The following is an 18036-nucleotide window of genomic DNA, read 5'->3' on the forward strand; positions in this document are numbered from 1 at the left end:
GAAAGTGCCGCTTCGAGAGATGAAGATGATGAAGGAACTCGAAGAATCGAGGATTTTCCGTCGAGGCTGGAACCGTAGAAGTTCGAAGCCGGAGCACGAAGTATCACATCCGAGCCCGATGGCGGAAAAAAACAATCTGAGGATGGAGCCGAAGCCCATGCGCAGTACGGACCGAAGGAGGAGTCACCAAACTCGTGACTTCCAAAGACTGTCCAAGAAGAAAAACAAACTGCAAACATCCGGGCCCAACACCAGATGGCGATCTATGCTAAGTGTACAATCTGCAGCTCATATGCCTCGAACGAAATGTTTTACAACTTATATCCTCTTGGGGAGACAATGATAACCTTTCTCTTAAACTTATCTCTTATAACCTTACCGTATTGCTTTGCTTAGTTTAGTTTAGTTTCTTTTAGACAAATCTCTGATGTTAAGGCTTTAGATGTTACTAGCAGAGCTTATCAACCTGAGGGACTTTGTTTTTACGAACAAAACTATGTCATCTTCAATTTACTATCCTTTCTTCTCTTTGAATGAAAGTCAATGTGTTGTCAAATGCCTAAGAGTATGAAAAGAGAACTGCCTCCCTAAGAGGCATTTGAACTCAACTACCGATCTCTCACAGATCCCCACCCCCCAATAAAGCAGTTTCATCTCCCACGCTTGCAAGATGGGTGAAAAAAGTGCTGAATGAGAGTGGTGTCTATGTGTCTAGCTTCGGTGCACACTCCCTCAAGGCGCATCGGCTCCTAAAGCTTTTATGTTAGGTGGAGTGCTCCAGGATATTCTTAGAGCCGCCGACTGGTCAAATGAAAGTATGTTAAAAAAAAATGTTATTTTAGACCAATCAATAACGTGATTGACAACGTACTTAAATCACTTTAAACTTGCATAATGTTGGCCTCCGTGTCATGCCATAAAATTTAGATTTTTTACAGCCTGGTGGGCAGAAAATCTGGATTTTATTAAGGACACGGAGGCTAAGATTATCCCAAATCTTGTTAATCCTCCCTGGGTTTCTTCCTTTTGACCTATTGTGTCTTTTTCTTTCAGAATAAGTCGCCTATGGATTACTATTATTTAAAGAGAGTCCTTCACGTTATTTCAAAGTTATGTTTCTTGCTCGCAGCACCAGACTAAGACAAAGAAGGAAGATGAATGTGTGCTCATGCTCTATATACTGTATTGGAATGTTGTTTAAAGTTCTATATTCTCTTCATTGTTACTACTGAGCTGTGGCAATAAAGGAGATTTGCATAATCTTAGCCTCCGAGTCCTTAATAAAATCCTGATTTTCTGCCCACCAGGCTGTGAAAAATCTAAATTTGTCCCGGCAGTTCTCTTCTTCAATGATATGCGGTATTCCTCGTGTAGAAGCACCTCTCTTTAAAGTCACTTTAGTGGTGACGTGTCCAGTCTTTGGCTGAATAACCAGAAATTTTTGTTTTGGATCCGGTTTGTTTAGCGGATAACCAAAAACATGCTTTTGATGTGACTTTGGCGTGTCCTTGTGTTTCGACTCTGAATGTTTCGGTACCGATTGTTTCTTGGCCGGAGTTTTCGGATTCGAAGTTTGTTTCGGTGCCGACAGAGGGTGCCCGGTGCCAGACTCTTTCTTTGGCTCCGAAGTCTTTAACTCGGTGCCCGATTTGGCATGGGGCTTTTCAGAGCCGGAATGCTTTTTACTAGGCTTCGGTGCCGAGCCCAAAGGCAGGCCTTTGGAAGCTTGTTCTCAGCGCCCACCGGGGTCCAAAGGGGCAGGTTGGTCCGAAGCCTTTTTCTTAGATGGAAGTGGAAGGTGGGGCAAGGTACGGACTGTACATTGTCCATGCGGGATGTCTTCATCGTCGGAGCTATGTTCGGAAATGAAGAGGTCTTCCTGTTCCATAACGGCTCCGATGGGCTCGCCGCCTTCCTCCTCATAAGATTGAGGTCCGAAAAGGTCCGGAATGGAGCCTGTTTGCTGTCTTTGCATGTCGCGTTGTCGGCCCCGACGATCGCAAAGTCTTTTTTGAGCGGAAAGCTCGGCACGCGTTGCAGTGGTCTTCTCTGTGGTCGGATGACAAACAAGTTGCACACCTTGTGTGAGTTGGTGCGCGGGTATTTCGCATGGCACAGAGGACAGAACTTGAAGGGAGTTAGTTCCATCGACTGCGAGTTGAACCAGGGGCTAGGCCCGACGGCCTACCACAAGCTCTCTGATCGAAATTGTCTTTAAGAGTCACGGTCCACGAAGAAAGGGGAATGCGATCGTAAACAATACCGCGGAGTGTGAAGCGATACGTGCCGAGAAAGAAGAAGGATCGACATCGAACCGGAGCGCAGCGAGTTACATTCGAACCTGATGGCGGAAAAAAACAATCTGAAGAGTCGATGGCCATGCGCACTATCACCTAGTCCCCTACCTTGTGATTAGGGAAAACTTCTTCCAGAAAAACAAAGAGCAAACATCCGGATCCAACACTAGATGGCGATCTTATGCAAAGCATGTGATCTACAGCTCACATGCCTCGAACGTTCATTTTCATCACTATTTTAACATAGGGGTTCAACCTTACTGCTTGGACGGAAAGAGGTATATGTCAATTCTTCAGAAATTCCAAGGTGCATGAAAAAAGTTTATAACACAGGCAATTAGGTGTGCATTCTACAATTTCTAAAGAATTGACATACCCATACTTATGTAATTTAAAGAAACTTTGCCTCCTTTCTGTGAAGAACTAACCTTTCTGGGACAGTTCATTTCGAAAGCTGATATGCTTCAACTGCAGTGGGAGGCAGGGAGTCTCCTGTGCTGTGAAACCGAAAGCAAACTGCTTTCACAGTTTTCTTTAACAATTAAAAGTATGGGCACGTCGTGCCCCATCGATTAGGAAAGTGGGAAACAATGAGAAGTTAGGGTGGAGTGCTCACCCCCCTGAGATGGGGGCGCTTTCCACAGTTTGAAGAACTGTGCATTAGAAAAACAAATAATTATTTAGTTACTTGTTGCTTGGAAATATTAAAAGAAGATTCAAACTCAGATTTATGTGATTAAAGAATAAGATGGTTTCATAATTAACGTATGCACAGTGAGGTTTCAGATTGGTGCACTAACAATGAGATAGCGGACCTTGTAAGCAATCAGGCTTCACAGTGTCATTTATGGTGAAACAGAAATCCCGGTCCCTTGGCAAAAAATAAATCGTGGAATTAGCAAGACTATTCTTTTTAAAACAAATTACGATCTGCGTCTTTATGCCACTGGAAATTTACAAGTCAGAAGGGAAGGAGTATTATAAATTATAGCAGGTTTGACAGGAACACTAATGAGTTTTAATCAGTAATTAACACCAACTAGGAGATATATGTACCTGCTCAATCGGCCACTGCAACTTCATAGAAGTCAATCATAATGTCATCAAGAGTGAGGCTGCACGTTTTTACAAGAAGGCCAAAGTTTGGGTAAAACGGATTTTCTTTTTTTCTCCCTCACCGCTGTAGGTTCAATATTCATATGTTCACTGCCGTGAGAAAGTTGCAAAACAGACATGCCTAATGAACAAGTTACTTACCTTCGGTAATGCATTATCTGGTAGAGACTATCTAGCTGCAGATTCCTTACCGTTGAATTTCCCAGGCGTCAGGCTGGATCCTGAAACTTTTGCTGAGCAATACCCCTTGCGTGCGACGTCGGGTGGCTCCATTCGGCTCCGCGTGACGTTGGCGGTGTCGCCAGTATCGGTTAGGACGTCCCGTCCCTATAAAGGTGCCACTCAGGAGCGCAGACGTCGGTACTTTTAGTTTTTTTCCACGTCACAAGCGCAGAGCCACGAAGTAACTGACATAGTCGTTAACAAAACAAGGGCCCTGAAAGGGAGTAACAACCCTAGCCCTACAATATCAGTCCGCAAAGCAGGGAGGCATGGGTGGGGGCTGTAAGGAATCTGCAGCTAGATAGAGGCTCTACCAGTTAATGCGTTCCCGAAGGTAAGTAACTTGTTCATCTGATAGAGACTTCTAGCTGCAGATTGCTTACCTTCGAATTAGACACTCAAGCCATACCATCCCGGCGATGGGTTGCGGACTCACATCCTAAAATAAGAAGTCTTGCAGGACAGAACAGGCAAAATGCCTGTCCCTGCGTACTTGCCCATCAATTTTCACAAACAATGGGGTAACCCAGTATCCCTCAGAACCTGGGCAGTCTTATGTCAAAAAAACAATGGTTCTGTTGGGTGAAAAAAGATACCTTTCTATATACATTGCATGAATCATACGTTATTGAAAAATCATTTCAGTGAGTCACTGGTAACACACAAAATGAAACAAATTCTCTGGTAATTTAAGTTTTTATATAAATTGCATCATTCATATATATCCAAAAAATCATTTAGAGACGCCATCAAAGTACATAGTGATAACAATTCGTGAAAAGGTGACAAATGGTGCTCAGTGATAAAGTGCGTAATATGTACAGTATAGTTTAAAAAGATCGAAAGTTTTGTTGGCCAGAAAACAGATATTTATAGTAGATCCGCGAATTAAGTCAATTTATTTTGCGCAGACTCAAATTGCTGGTCCAGGGGATAGTGTTGACGTTTCAACCCAAATACTGCACTACTATGAGGTCAGTGCGGGTCTTCATCAGGACAAGGACAAGGAGATGATGGCCTGTAAGAGGTAAGATGACTAAATCAGGTGTGTTGCCAAAAGAGCAATGACTCACATATTAATAAGGTGGCATATCACTCACCTACGGTATGATACAGGGTTTAATGTGGTAAATTCACACCTAAATCCTTCCAATGTTAATAACTAGATCAGGATATCCGGTTGGAATCTCAAGATAGAGTTAATCAGATAGACTTAGACTGGGACACCCCGAGCCAAGGCCATAGTCTCAACCTTTCCCCTGGTGGAAAGGGCGCTTTTAATCGCTTAAGAGGCTGCTTCTCGGCAAAGGCATAACAAATTTTGATGCAGAGAACGACCCAGCGAGAGATGGTCCTTTTCTGCACTGCCCTTCCCTCTTTGCTCCCCCGTACCCCATAAAGAGTTGGTCATCCACTCGGAACTCTTTTGTACAGTCAAGGTAGAACGCCGCTCTTTTTTGGGTCCAGTCGGTGGAGACAATCCTCTTCCTTAGAGGGACGCGGAGGAGCAAAGAAAGTGGGCAAAGTGATGGACTGACCCTGATGGGGTCACAACCTTTAGCAAAAAGGAAGGTATGGTGCAAAGCACCACGTTGTCCGGAAAGGACACAAGGTAAGGAGGTGAGCAAGATCACGTCTGCAATTTACTAACCCTCCAGGCAGACGCGATTGCCACCAAGAAAGCTGTTTTGATGGACAACAGCCGGAGGGGACAATTGTGCAAATGCTCAAAAGGAGCACACATTAGATAGTTAAGGACCAAATTAAGTTCCCATTGCGGCATGACTAAGGGCGAAGGTGGAAATAAGTGAGCCGGCCCTTTAAGAAATCTATGTACAATGGGAGAATTTAAGAGAGAGGGCTGGTCTGGCAGCCGCAAAAAAGCCAACAGAGCAGATAGGTAACCCTTGAAAGTTCCCAAAGCAGAGTCCTGCTGGGCAAGGGTTAGAATGAATAAAAGGACAGTAGAAAGAGATGCAGAAAGAGGGTCAATAGAACTTTCTGTACAGTATAACAACTTTATGTTACAACAGAACAGACTTCGGGAGGAAGGTTAAAAGCTATCAACTGTCGCCACTCAACCTCCATGCATGGAGGCACGGAGTTAACAGGTTCGGGTGGAGAACCCTCCCCTGCGGCTGAGACAGAAGATCCTCCAGAAGGGGCAGCCTGATTGGAGAATCAATACTCATTCTCAGTAGCTCTGGATACCAGATTCTCCTCACCCAGTCCGGAGCCAAAAGAATGACTTGGGCCCAGTCGTTCCTGATCGTCTTCAGAAACCTGGGCAGAAGTGGTATGGGCGGAAAGGCGTAGTACAGGCCTGAGCTCCACTCATGACGAAAGGCGTCGCCAAGCGATAGCCGCCTAGGAAACTCCAGCACGCATCACTGCTGACACTGCGCGTTCTCTTCGAAGGCAAACAAATCTAACCAAGGTTCTCCCCACTGCTGAAAGAGACCTTGCACCACCTCCAACTGGAGACACCACTCATGATCCGCTAAGCATCGACAGTGGAGTTCGTCCACCCTGGCCTTCAGAAAACCTGCTGTTGTTGAAGCGACAGGGTTATGTCCTGCTGTTCCAGCCATGTCTAGAGACAAAGGGTCTCTCGACAAAGGGTCCACGACCCCACCCCGCCCTGTTTGTTGCAGTACCACATTACTGTGGTGTTGTCTGTCAACACCTGTACTAACTTTCCCTTGACAGAGGGAAGAAATGCTTTCAATGCCAAACGAACCGCTCGGAGCCAAATTAATTTATGTGGAGCCCCGACTCCACTGGAGACCAGTGTCGTCTGATCTCCACCTCTCCCAGATGGCCGCCCCATCTCAGAAGAGTGACGCATCTGTCACGACTGAGATCTGGTTGGGGAAGGGAGAGAGGTCTGCTGTTAACCCAATTGTGGTTCGTTAACCACCACTGCAGATCTTTTGCAGTTCCTTCCGAGATCTAATCCACTTTTCCCCGATGCTGTGCCCATTGGAACTTTGAGTCTCACTGCAGAGCACGCATGCGCCATTTGGCGTGTCTCACCTACAGGATGCAGGAGGCCATGAGGCCCAACAACATCAGAGTCAGTATTACTGAAATCCAGGATAGAGGCTGAAATATCAATCATAGCCAGAATATCCTGGACTTGCCGCTCGAGAGGATACGCACGAAAGAGCACTGTGTCTAGAACAGCACTGATGAAAAGGAGCATGTGAGAAGGAGTCCGGTGTGACTTCGGCATGTTTGCAGAGAACCCCAGCGAATGCTAGAAGGTTCCCCGAAGACTGAAGATGGGAGACAACTGCCTGGGGTGAGGACACCTTCAACAGCTAGTTGTTGAGGTACGGGAAGACTGACACCCCTAACCTGCACAGATGAGCTGCGACCACCGCAATCACCTAGGTAAAACACCAGAGGAGCACTGGTAAGGCTGAGGAAGAGATTGATAATCCAAAGATCTAAAATGGCTGTAGCCCCGTTTTCTTCTTCGGAATCATAAAGTAGCGGAAACAGCAGCCACTGCCTACTTCTGAAACCGGGACCCTTTCTATAGCTCCCTTGGCCAAGAGAGCTGTAACCTCCTCTTGTAGCAACTTTAAATGATCCTCCGTCAGCCGTTCCTGACTTGGCAGAATGAGAGGAGGAGAGGAAAGGCGGAGAATAGACCTCCTGGACGATCTGAAAGACTCACTTGTCCAATGTTATGTATCTCCAGTGGGGGACAGGATGACAAATTCTCCCACCAACTGGAGTAGTGTGGCACTGCATTATCAACCTAGGAGTGGCTTGGAGGCTGCGGCTGCTGGGGCAGTGTGGCTGACTACCTCTGGCCTCCATTGCGAGCTCGGAATGCACCACGTCCTCGCACGGCTTGGGCAGTCTGTGCGGGATGGTGGCTAGGAAAAGGGTTGACGCGACTGGGAACCTCTTTTGTTGCCACAAAAGGAAGACTAGCCACCGGAGTGGAGGAGAGGCCCAAAGATCTGGCTGTAGCTCGAGAGTCTTTAAAACTGACCAGGGCCAAGTCTGCCTTTTCCCCAAAAAGGCGGGTTCCATCAAAGGGCATGTGCATCAAACTGGCTTGGACATCGCCCAAGAAGCCAGTTGCACGAAGCCAGGCGTGGAGTCTTAAGGCCACTGTCGTTGAAATTGACCTGCCCAGCGAATCAGTCGTATCTAGGCCACACCATATGGTTAATTGTGCTGCATCTCTACCATCCTTGACAGCTTGCAAAAGCACAGCCCGGGCCTTCTCTGAGACTTGTGGCAGCACTTGCGCAACCATCTCCCAAAGGGAATGGGAGAAACGGCCCAATAAGCACGCAGTATTCACCAACCGCAAGGCTGAAGGAAGAAAACCAATTCTACCCAAATGCACCCAACCTCTTGGATTCCCTATCCGGAGGGGCGGAAGGGAATGCGCCTTGGGACGTAGAGGTCTGCGCCACCAGACTCTCTGGGGTGGGATGTTGGCTGAGAAATGTAGGTTCGCCCGGTGTTGGGCAATGGCGGCGTGCAATCGTCCTATTCACCGGAGCCCGTGCCAGGTTTGGAACATGTTCCCCGAAGGATGTCCATAAGTGCTTTATTAAAGGGCAACAAGGGTTCTGAAGTGGAAGCCCCAGGTTAAAGCACCTCAGTCAGGAGATTAGTCCTGACCTGCACAGAGGGGAGCTCCAGTCCAAGGACCTCGGCTGCACTCTTAACCACCATGGCATAGGATGTCCCCTCCTCCGTAGCCACTGTTGGCGGAGAGCGCATGCCAGTATCTTGATGAGTATCCAGTACACTGGGGGGGGAGGGGGGGTGGTGACGCGAAGCCGACTCAGGCTCCAGCTCAGAGGAACCGTGCTTATAGTGTCGGTGCTCCCTACCTCTCTCGACGATAGTCGCCAGTTGAGGTGAAGTCGAAGTCCGCTTGGACTTCTTCTTTTTATGCCTCTTTCCAGAGTGTCCCGAGGACCTCGAATGGGAAGAAGAGGACTTGGGACTCAGTGAGCAGTCCCGCGACCTCCTCCTCCTCTTCGATCGGGACCGTGACCACCTCAGAGTCTCGCTTGACGGTGTCGACTGTCAGGCAGCGAGTAACTTTATCGCCTGCTCCCTCAAAGTCTTCGGAGCCATCGCCCAACAGGCTGAACACGACTTTGTATTGTGGTCGCGCTCAAGATACCACAGACATACGTGGCGGTGACCGACATCATGCGGGAAGAAATCCTGCATGACTAGAAACCTGTCTTCCTCTAAGACATCCCTCGGACACAAAGTCTGAATTCAAAAATTTACAAAATTCGAGAAAAAGCCTGCCAAGCAGCGCAGAGGGGTAGCTCTTCCCGGATCGGCGCTTAACTGGCGCGGTAAGAAAAGAACTGACGTCCATGCGTCTCAGTGGCGCCTATATAGGCACCGCAATGTCCTAACCGACGCGGACAACTTTACGCGGAGCCGAATGGAGCCAACCGACGTCACGCGCAAGGGGTATTGCTCAGCAAAGGTTTCCAGATCCAGCCCGACACATGAGAAATTCAAAGGTAAGGAATCTGCAGTTAGAAGTCTCTAGCAGATATATAAATATTTAACATGTTCAATTAAGTCTCTCAGAAAAACCACTTTGACTATATGGTCCATTTCCATGGAGACTGCTAACAGTTTTGTCTTTTCATCTCTGCTTAGTGTGCTTATTACTCTCCAGGCCAGCAATGTAATGATTCCACATTCAAAAGTTTACCTTCATTTAGCCTTGGTGTCCCTTCTTTATCTACAGGCAGTCTTTCAAAGCTCTCAATCTCCTTCTGGATGGTCTGGTCTGGTTCTTTGGCTTCTTCGCTATGGCTCCCTTCGGAATCCGAGCGCTCTTCTCTATCCTCTGAGGGCTGGAAATCCAGTTCTTGCTCTTCAGGAATTGGTTCCTTCTGAACTTTCTAAGAAAGAGGAACAGCCTATTAACACCAGGTAGTTACATTTGCAAACTGGAGGGAAGGAGATCTCCAAACAGTAAACACAATGAAAACTGCAGTTTGGGGGGAGGGGTGGAGAACAGGAAAGCTCAACTATGAGACCTATGAATGGCATGAGATCAGTGAAGGAGTTGGAAAAGACATTGGCAAGCTAGTTGACATATCTTTTTCATGCAACTTTATGTCGAATTGCTAACTAATTACTTGATCCATGCCCAGTCAGCTTTTATCTTGTCCATCCAGTTAAATATTGTGCCTTGTGATTTAAGCTTCACCATGTGTCTCTATGCATCCATTGCATGACTGTTTGTGCATCTCCCACTGGTGCCGAATCTGTACTTCCCATTCCTTCCTTTCTATGCATAATTTCTGAATCCAAACCACTGAGTTGAGGACCAACTTTTACTCCATCGCCTCCACACCTTTACTATGTGTTTACTTCTTCCCTTCATTTATCAAGTTTCTTACCTTCACCTCAGTATCATTCCCTCGAAGCATAGTTCCTCTTCTCTTTGAACCATGTTGCCCAGTGGATCGTTGCATCAACATTCTCCAGGGTGAATAGTGGTCTCTTGTTCTATAGTCCCCAAAATCTTTGCTTTCTTTCTTCCATTTAATAGCTCATACGTGGATCCTTTCCCTGCACTCCCTGCTGCTTTCCCACCTGAAACAAGTTCCGCGTATCTGGTTTGGGCCTCATATCATATGTTCATAAACAGAAAAGGTACCATGTATTATCCTGGTACTTTCCCCATCTCATGTTGCAGCATGAGTATTCTGCCTACCTTAATCTGATAGGTCACCAAGTTACATTAGTTATTTTGGATAACTTATGTGCATGCTCCAACTCTTACTTACTTTGCTCAAAGGCGGCCTCTTCAATTCACTCTTATGCCTCCCTGCTGCTCTAACATTCCCTCCTCTCTGCTAGCACGGTCCTTTTCTCTTCCCTTTTCCTATAATATTGCTGCTGCCTGTATCATGTCTAGTCATTCACCCTCATGAATCATTTAAGTCTTAATACCATATTCCATCATTCGCCTTATTTTGCTAACAGCCCAGTAACTATTTATCATACGATACTTTAACTTTAGAACTAGCTTCTGCTTTCCCACAAAACCATTAGCTCCGACTGAACATTTCCAAAGTCCTTTAGTTCAACAGAGACGTTATAAGTGCCTAAAGCAAATTACTTTCTCAAGAATTTAAATTCATGCATTCGCCTCAGACCACTTCAGAAGCGTCCAGTACATTACCCTGGGACCATCTTTTCATTCCCAGTTACCATCACCCTCTTTCCTCAATAGAATGCAGAGCACAAGGGCTGTAAGACTTAGCAATGTGATCCGGCCAACTGCAATAACAAAAAATTAACTGAGACCATAATGAGGAGCTTTTCAAGTGTTTGGGAAGTCAGGAGGTGTCAAGAGGTAAATGATCAACCAAAGAGAGGATGTCCAGTAGGAGGTGCATCGACAGACTTACTAGAAAAGAGGAAGTGGACCTATTCACTTACTTGCTACAGAAAATAACTAGAAATGGAGGTCAGCAATTAATGGATAGAACTTTGCAGCGCATGAATTGTGACTGAAGGGTTGACTACAAGTGAGTGATTTGCAATATGAAACCTGATTAAAGGTCTGACGGAGTGGGTGAAAAATGCATGAGTGGTGACAAAAAGGATTAGTAAAGGGCACGCACCATCAGCAAAAGATGAATCATAAAATGGTCAAGTAAAGCGAGTGAATCAAGGAAGTCATAAATATGTGAATGCAACAAGACATCTTGAAAAATATAAAAAGTGATGCCAAAACGTTAAGTAAAACAAAACAAGTGGGAAAAGTAAAACATGTGCAGTTAGTGACAGTGCTAGAAAAGAACGAGAATGCTACAGACTATGAGCATGGTCACTGTAAGAAAAAACAAAACGCACCTTAGATGGGAGGAAGGCCCCTGAAGAATCAAACGTCCCAGTTTCTTCTTCTGTATCTTCAAAACACCATTCAGGGAGGCTGTCCTTGTCTTCATCTAAGCTGCCGCTGCCTGGCCGGACCCTCCTGAGACCTCGTTCATCGTCCCTTTCTCGAAACTCAAATTCAAACCTCCGCCGCCGTTCCACCTGTTCCCGCCAACCAGGCCCTCGAAGAATTTCTAATTAAGAAAAAAACAATGAAGACGTAAACAGAGGAGGAAGGCATCGAGGTTTCTTGCAAAAATGTATCATGGAAGCCCAATGAGAACCCATATAAACTTGTGGGGGATATATATACTGACACTCCAGCACTCAAGACCTAGACTGGAAAGCTCTTTAATTGCAGTGGGTTAAGAGTAGCAATTAAAGTAGCAAACCTAGTAAGTTGTGAAGTAGCTGAAAGAAGGGAAGCAAATTAGAGCGCCCAGGAATAATATCTACTTTCTAAAATAAAAAATTCTCTCTTAAAGTAGTAGTACTGTTGGCTAAAATGCATTAACAGTGTTGAGCCCCAAGTTAAGCGAAATTAATTCCATACACTGTTTTTCATCAGCTTGCCAGTTTGTGAAAAGGTATTTTTACAGCCTTTCGATTGTTATCTGTGAATTGGGCCTCACTGTTAAAAGACACAAAGCAACTAAATGAAGCATGATTATGGATGTTAGTCTATGCACAAAACAAACATTTTTCATAACGTTTAAGCCCTAAAACGGTCAATGGCAATTTATCAGGAACAAAAAAGGAATGTCTAATCTACTTGTGTGGGAACACTTGAAGTTCGCGATTAGAGAGCACCTATTGTGACCGAAATTAGAACGCGAAATAGTTTGTATGACTTTTTTCCTAATTAGGATGTATATTCCTATAAAGGCATGTGGCAAACTGTAGCACATTTATTTTTTGGTCCTGATGAATGGTAACAATATTATCCCATGATTTCCCACCGTATATTATTATTATTTTTTTTTAAACAAAGGCACCCTTGGAATAATGGTGTTTTGGGAGCCTTTAGTGTATTTTATTTCTCCAACTTTTTGACCCATCTAGCTTTTCTGAATTGCCCCCACAAAACTAGTGAACATTTATCTGTTAATACAGACTACTAGGCAAAGGAAAAGATCTGTGGCACAGACCCCCCCACAAGGGGCTCATTGGGCATTGCAGTGATAGCCCAACGATGACCACAACCCAATGCAGAAGTGTGCCAACTTGGTGGGTGAGGGTCTGTGCTTCCTATATAGGATGTCTTTACAGACTTGAACCGGTTCAGTGACCAAAATTTGGTCCAGTGGGCCATCATTTTAGAACTGCACACTCATTTTTTAACATTTAAATACATCTCCCATCACCAGTGCCTGCCTATTCCATCCAGTTGAATCTTGCATAGTCCCTGTTGTCCTAAAACAAGCTACTGTAAAACAGATTGGATGGACAAATCATCCAATTAAATATCACAAGCAATCAGTAAACACGTGTTTCAACACACAAACTTCATAATGATATAGACTCTCCCTTAATCAAAGATCAACATTATTAGTGTTGTTGATGGAGTTTGCAATCTTTCCAGCACTATCCTCCTATCTTTCCAGTAGCTTGCTTGTTTTTAGAAATGCAGAATTAAGCATGTTCAAGCCTTAAAATCTTAAAATCTGGCTGGTGGTTGCAGAATATCTATAATCCCATTTCCCGAAAGGAATGAATCATTCTGCATAGCTGCTGGCAGAGATCATTGACTTTTGGGCCTTTAATTCATCACCAGAAGGTTAAAGCTAATTTTGTCTGGGGGTGTTCGCGTTCCAAATTCCTTAGCTTCCACTGAATAGCTTTAATCATGTTCTCTCCTCCGTACCTACCCAGATAATCTGTCATTCTTGTCCATATCGCCTGTTAAAGCTAGGCATTCAAGTTCGACATACTATTGGATATTATGTTAATTGGCAATATAGAAAAACAAAAGGGCACCCAAAGGGATTAGACAGGGACCTTGGGAAGTTATTATGTTACAGGAAACAGTGGTCCCTGAAAGCGAAGAAATTAGTGATACAATGAATATAGCCACAATCGGTGCTATATTGCAGCCAGTGTCCAGCCGGACAAAGGCACCTTTAATAAGTTAAATAAAGTTGGTTAACAATAATCCAAAGAGTGCAAGTACAATTTCAGTGGGATACAAGCCTGTATCCTAAAACTTACATATCGCAAGGACAACATGCGAAAGACGTTCAGGCAATTTCAAGGATGTTTCTATCTGAAAATACTTAGAGTAGCGAAACATCAAATGCATATATGGTCACCTTCACATCACTTTATATGCAAAAAATAGAATGTGTAAGGTAGACAACTGTGTCGACGGCGTTTCGATCCTTATCAGGGGGATATCGGATCATCTTCAGGACTAATCAAATAAATTGCCCATGTTCAAAAGCCTGAATTACAATAAATAATTTTACAACATTGCAACAATTGAAGGAAAAATTGGAAGAAAGGGGAAGGAATAACACAGTAATTAATTCAACCTTCCAAAAGATAAAAAAGGCAGAGTAAAATCGTGCGTCAGAAAAGGCAACTATCTACATTTAAGGCAAATACTTTACAGCTCACAAAATGGTGGTGGTCAGAACAATGCAATTTGAAGTTCCAGAAGCACGGACATAATGAGGGGTGCCGGGGTGTGCGTTTGATAACCCATGAAGTAGCGTGAATAAGGTTATACAAAAAGGAGTAAAAAGGAGTAAAATAGTTGAAAGGAAATAAAGTAAGCTGCAGCATTTGGAGCACACAATGGCTAAGGAGGAGGAATAGCGATGTGACTGGAAAACTATATAATGAACAATTACTGATAAAAGGTAGAGCAATTTAATTACAGTTGAGTGATCTTACGATAAAGGATTGCGCCTTGCGGGATCATTAGGCTATGCGTGCAAGGGTAGGGCAACGGAGAGCGTCGTTAACTACATATAACTCATAAATGAAAAACGAAGTGAAGCATTTTGTTAACCACACAAGAGTGATCTTACGGTAAAGGAATACACATTTAAGGGAACAGTGAGAATAAATAGAAAGCCAGCCACTGAATGAGAGGTCATGCGAAAACGGATACCTCGCAGTGAAGGAGTGAAAGCAGTTGGTGCGAATCGGTGATGCCGTAACCATGCAAGGGTAGAAAAAGGGGGGGAATTTTTTTTTTTTTATTAATTACCTCGGATAACGAGATTCCGAAATACTGAGACTCGGAGGGGCGTCGAGGACAGGTATTGAACCCAGAATGGTCCTAATTGACGCGTGTCTATATTCAGAGACAGTAGCTCAATGCTTATGGAGAACAAGGGGTATGTGAGGGGGAGGTAGAGGGGCTAGAACTGGTGAAATCAAAGTGAGTTAGGCTTACCTACGGGTTTGAAGTTCCGGGAGTGATGGCCACGGTACGGAATATCGGATCGTCTGTAAGAACAGAAGGCAGCATAGTGTAGGTAGAAGAATGGTGAAGAGGGGGTGTCGGTGACGTGGGGGGGGGGTAAAAATTATGGGTCCTTACCTCGAAAATAAGAGAGAATGGAATTCCGTGGCCGCAACAGATACGACTCACTCGGACACCGCAGAATCGGAGCGATTGTGAGACTCCCGTCATGCGATTGGTATAAGGAGTCATGTGACCGGTCATGTGATCGGGAAGAGGAGGGCGTGTAACCAAAAAAGAATGCCGGCCTAGTTAGAGGGAAAAAGACGTGCGAATGCAGGCGCCATATTGAGAAGGTGAAAAGGCAAGGAAAAATTGGTTATAGAACCAAGAAGTTGAGGGAAATTAAAGTAGATGAGGGTTTCAACAAATTGTGTAATTACAGATGCGGTTAACATATCTACATGATATACGTGAAAGTATAAAGTATATAGAAAACCTGTGTAAAAAAATTACAGAAATGCTTGAAACTCGTGTGGCAAGAGCTTATCAACCGGATCAGTTACATCTCATTGCAACCCAGGAAGATGATGCACACATGAGTTGTTGCTTTTTTGTCCAGAGAGTTCTAGTAGAGCAGTCCAGTCTTCAAGGCGGTTAAGCCCTGTTTGAATGCTTCCAGTTTTCAAAATCCATTTTAATTCCTCTTTGTTAAGCAATTGTGAGAGATCATCGCCTCTCGGGGGGATTTTGACAACGGTAACCACTGTCCAGCGTATGTCATATTCAGTGTGGCCTAGAGCTTCAAAATGTTCGACCAATGGAGCATTTGGTGTTTTACATCGTAGTCTGCTCCTGTGTTGGCAGATTCTTATTCAAATTTTTTGCGTGGTTTGACCTATGTAGATCTTATCACAAGGACAAAAGATGGCATAGACAACATTGCATGTATTACAGTTACTGAAGTCCTTGTGTACATATCGAATGCTGCCAAATACAAACTCTTTACAATCTGAAGTAAATCTACAGGTTGAGCAATTACCACATTTGGCATGTCCAGTCAGGGGTGGAAGGCCCCAGTGGTCGTGGAGAGTGCCAGTATTGGTCAGGATAGGGAGTGCTGCTCTTACCAAGTGATCTTTGATGTTCTTGCTTTTTTTTAAAGCAAAAAGAGGTCTCTCTAGATTCAGTATGCCAGTGTTCATCACATTCCAGTGTTTGAGAATACTTTTCCGCAATTTGTTGGAGGAGAGGGAAAAAGTAGTGACGCAAACAATGCGGTTCTGTGTTTTCTTGGGTTTGGGTTCTAAAAGACAGTCCCTTGGGCAATACCATGCTCTTTTAAGAGCCCTGCGAATCAGTCTTTTGGGGTACCCTCTGGTGGCCAGTTTATTACTTAACGTTTTGGCTTCTGTGAAGTAATCTTCTTTGAGGGTGCAATTACGTCTTATACGCAAAAATTGCGAGTATGGTAAGGAGTCTCTTAATGCTCTTGGATGGTTGCTACTGTTCTTGAGCAGAGTGTTGCGTTCAGTGGATTTCCTGAAAAGGCTGGTAATTAGGTGTCCATCTTTGTGTACAATATTCAGGTCAAGGAATGATATAGATGTTTTATTGTGTGTGAGGGTAAATTTGAGCCCACCGCAGTTATTGTTGAGCCAATGAAGGAAATGTTCAAGCATGGTTTGAGTGTCATGCCAGATCATGAAAATGTCATCTATGTAACGTTTCCATAGTGACATTGCAGAGAAAAAAGGGTTCTACTGGACCAATATATGGTTCGTTTCGAGGGCGTTCATGTACAGAATGGCTAGATTTGTTGCAAAAACCGCTCCCATTGATGTACCTTTCGTCTGTTGGTAGAAATGGCCATCAAACAAGAAAAAATTCCTTGTGAGACAAATCTCTAGTAGTTGTAAAATAAAGATGGTGGGAACTGCGTGTGGTCTTATACGTGTGTCTAAGATTGCCTCGATGATGCGTAGAGAATCTAGTTGGGGAATGTTTGTGTATAATGATTCGACATAGAGAGTGCAAAGAGTGTCTGTGGAAGGGTCGAAGACGTGATTTTCAACCAGAGTAATCATTTGCATGCTGTCTCTCAAATAGTAAGGGGTGGACGGGACAAAGTCTCTTATGAAAAAGTCTACATAAAGACCAAGGGGCTCAAGGATAGAACCACATCCTGAGACGATAGGGCGTCCAGGTGGGTTCAGTATGTCCTTGTGAATCTTAGGGAGTGTGTAGATTACCGGCATACGTGGTGCCTTGGCATTAAGGAACTGGTATTCTAGTTTGGACAAGAAGCCTTGGTCCAAACCCGATGTTGTAACCTGTTGGATGATTTGTTTTAGTTCATTTGTGGGGTTGGTGGGAAGTTTACAGTAGTGGTCTGTATTCTCCAGTTGCCTTAATATTTCATTTTTATAGGTAGTGATTTCTTGTAATACTATTCCACCCCCTTTGTCCGCAGGTTTAATGACAATGTCATTGTTGGTCTTGAGGGTTTGGAGTGCCGATTTTTCGGCCAGTGAGATGTTGTATGGAATGAAATGGCGTTCCTTTGCCAGTTGTCAGAGGTCATTTAATACCAGTTTTTCAAAGGTGGAGATTTCAGGTGGGACCATATTGGCGGAAGGAGAGAATGTAGAAGCAGATCTCAAAGAAGTATTACAAGGTTTGGGCATCACCGATTCGCACCAACTGCTTTCACTCCTTCACTACGAGGTATCAGTTTTCGCATGACCTCTCATTCAGTGGCTGGCTTTCTATTTATTCTCTCTATACATTTAACCATCATTTCTGTCGCTCAACGCTTGCGCGCACAGCCCACTGTTCCCTTAAATGTATATTCCTTTACCGTAAGATCACTTGTGTGGTTAACAAAATGCTTCACTTCGTTTTTCATTTATGATTTATATGTAGTTAACCACGCTCTCCGTTGCCCTACCCTTGCACGCATAGCCTAATGATCCCGCAAGGCGCAATCCTTTATCGTAAGATCACTCAACTGCAATTAAATTGCTCTACCTTTTATCAGTAATTGTTCATTATATAGTTTTCCAGTCACATCGCTATTCT

At 44.4% G+C, this 18036-nt stretch overlaps 1 protein-coding gene across 3 annotated transcripts in view; it reads right to left on the reverse strand.

The window, feature by feature from the left end:
- GIGYF2 (GRB10 interacting GYF protein 2) overlaps positions 1–18036 on the reverse strand; it is a 1663629-nt gene that overhangs the window by 900116 nt on the left and 745477 nt on the right. For all 3 annotated transcript variants that reach the window (XM_085634698.1, XM_085634699.1, XM_085634697.1), the window contains exons 10-11: positions 11520–11737; positions 9358–9550 (exon numbers count right to left, since the gene is read on the reverse strand). In XM_085634698.1, coding sequence (XP_085490824.1) covers positions 9358–9550; positions 11520–11737 — 411 coding nt within the window. The remainder of the gene's footprint in view (positions 1–9357; positions 9551–11519; positions 11738–18036) is intronic.

Source organism: Triturus cristatus, chromosome 11 (assembly GCF_964204655.1).
Source record: "Triturus cristatus chromosome 11, aTriCri1.1, whole genome shotgun sequence".
NCBI lineage: Eukaryota > Metazoa > Chordata > Amphibia > Caudata > Salamandridae > Triturus > Triturus cristatus.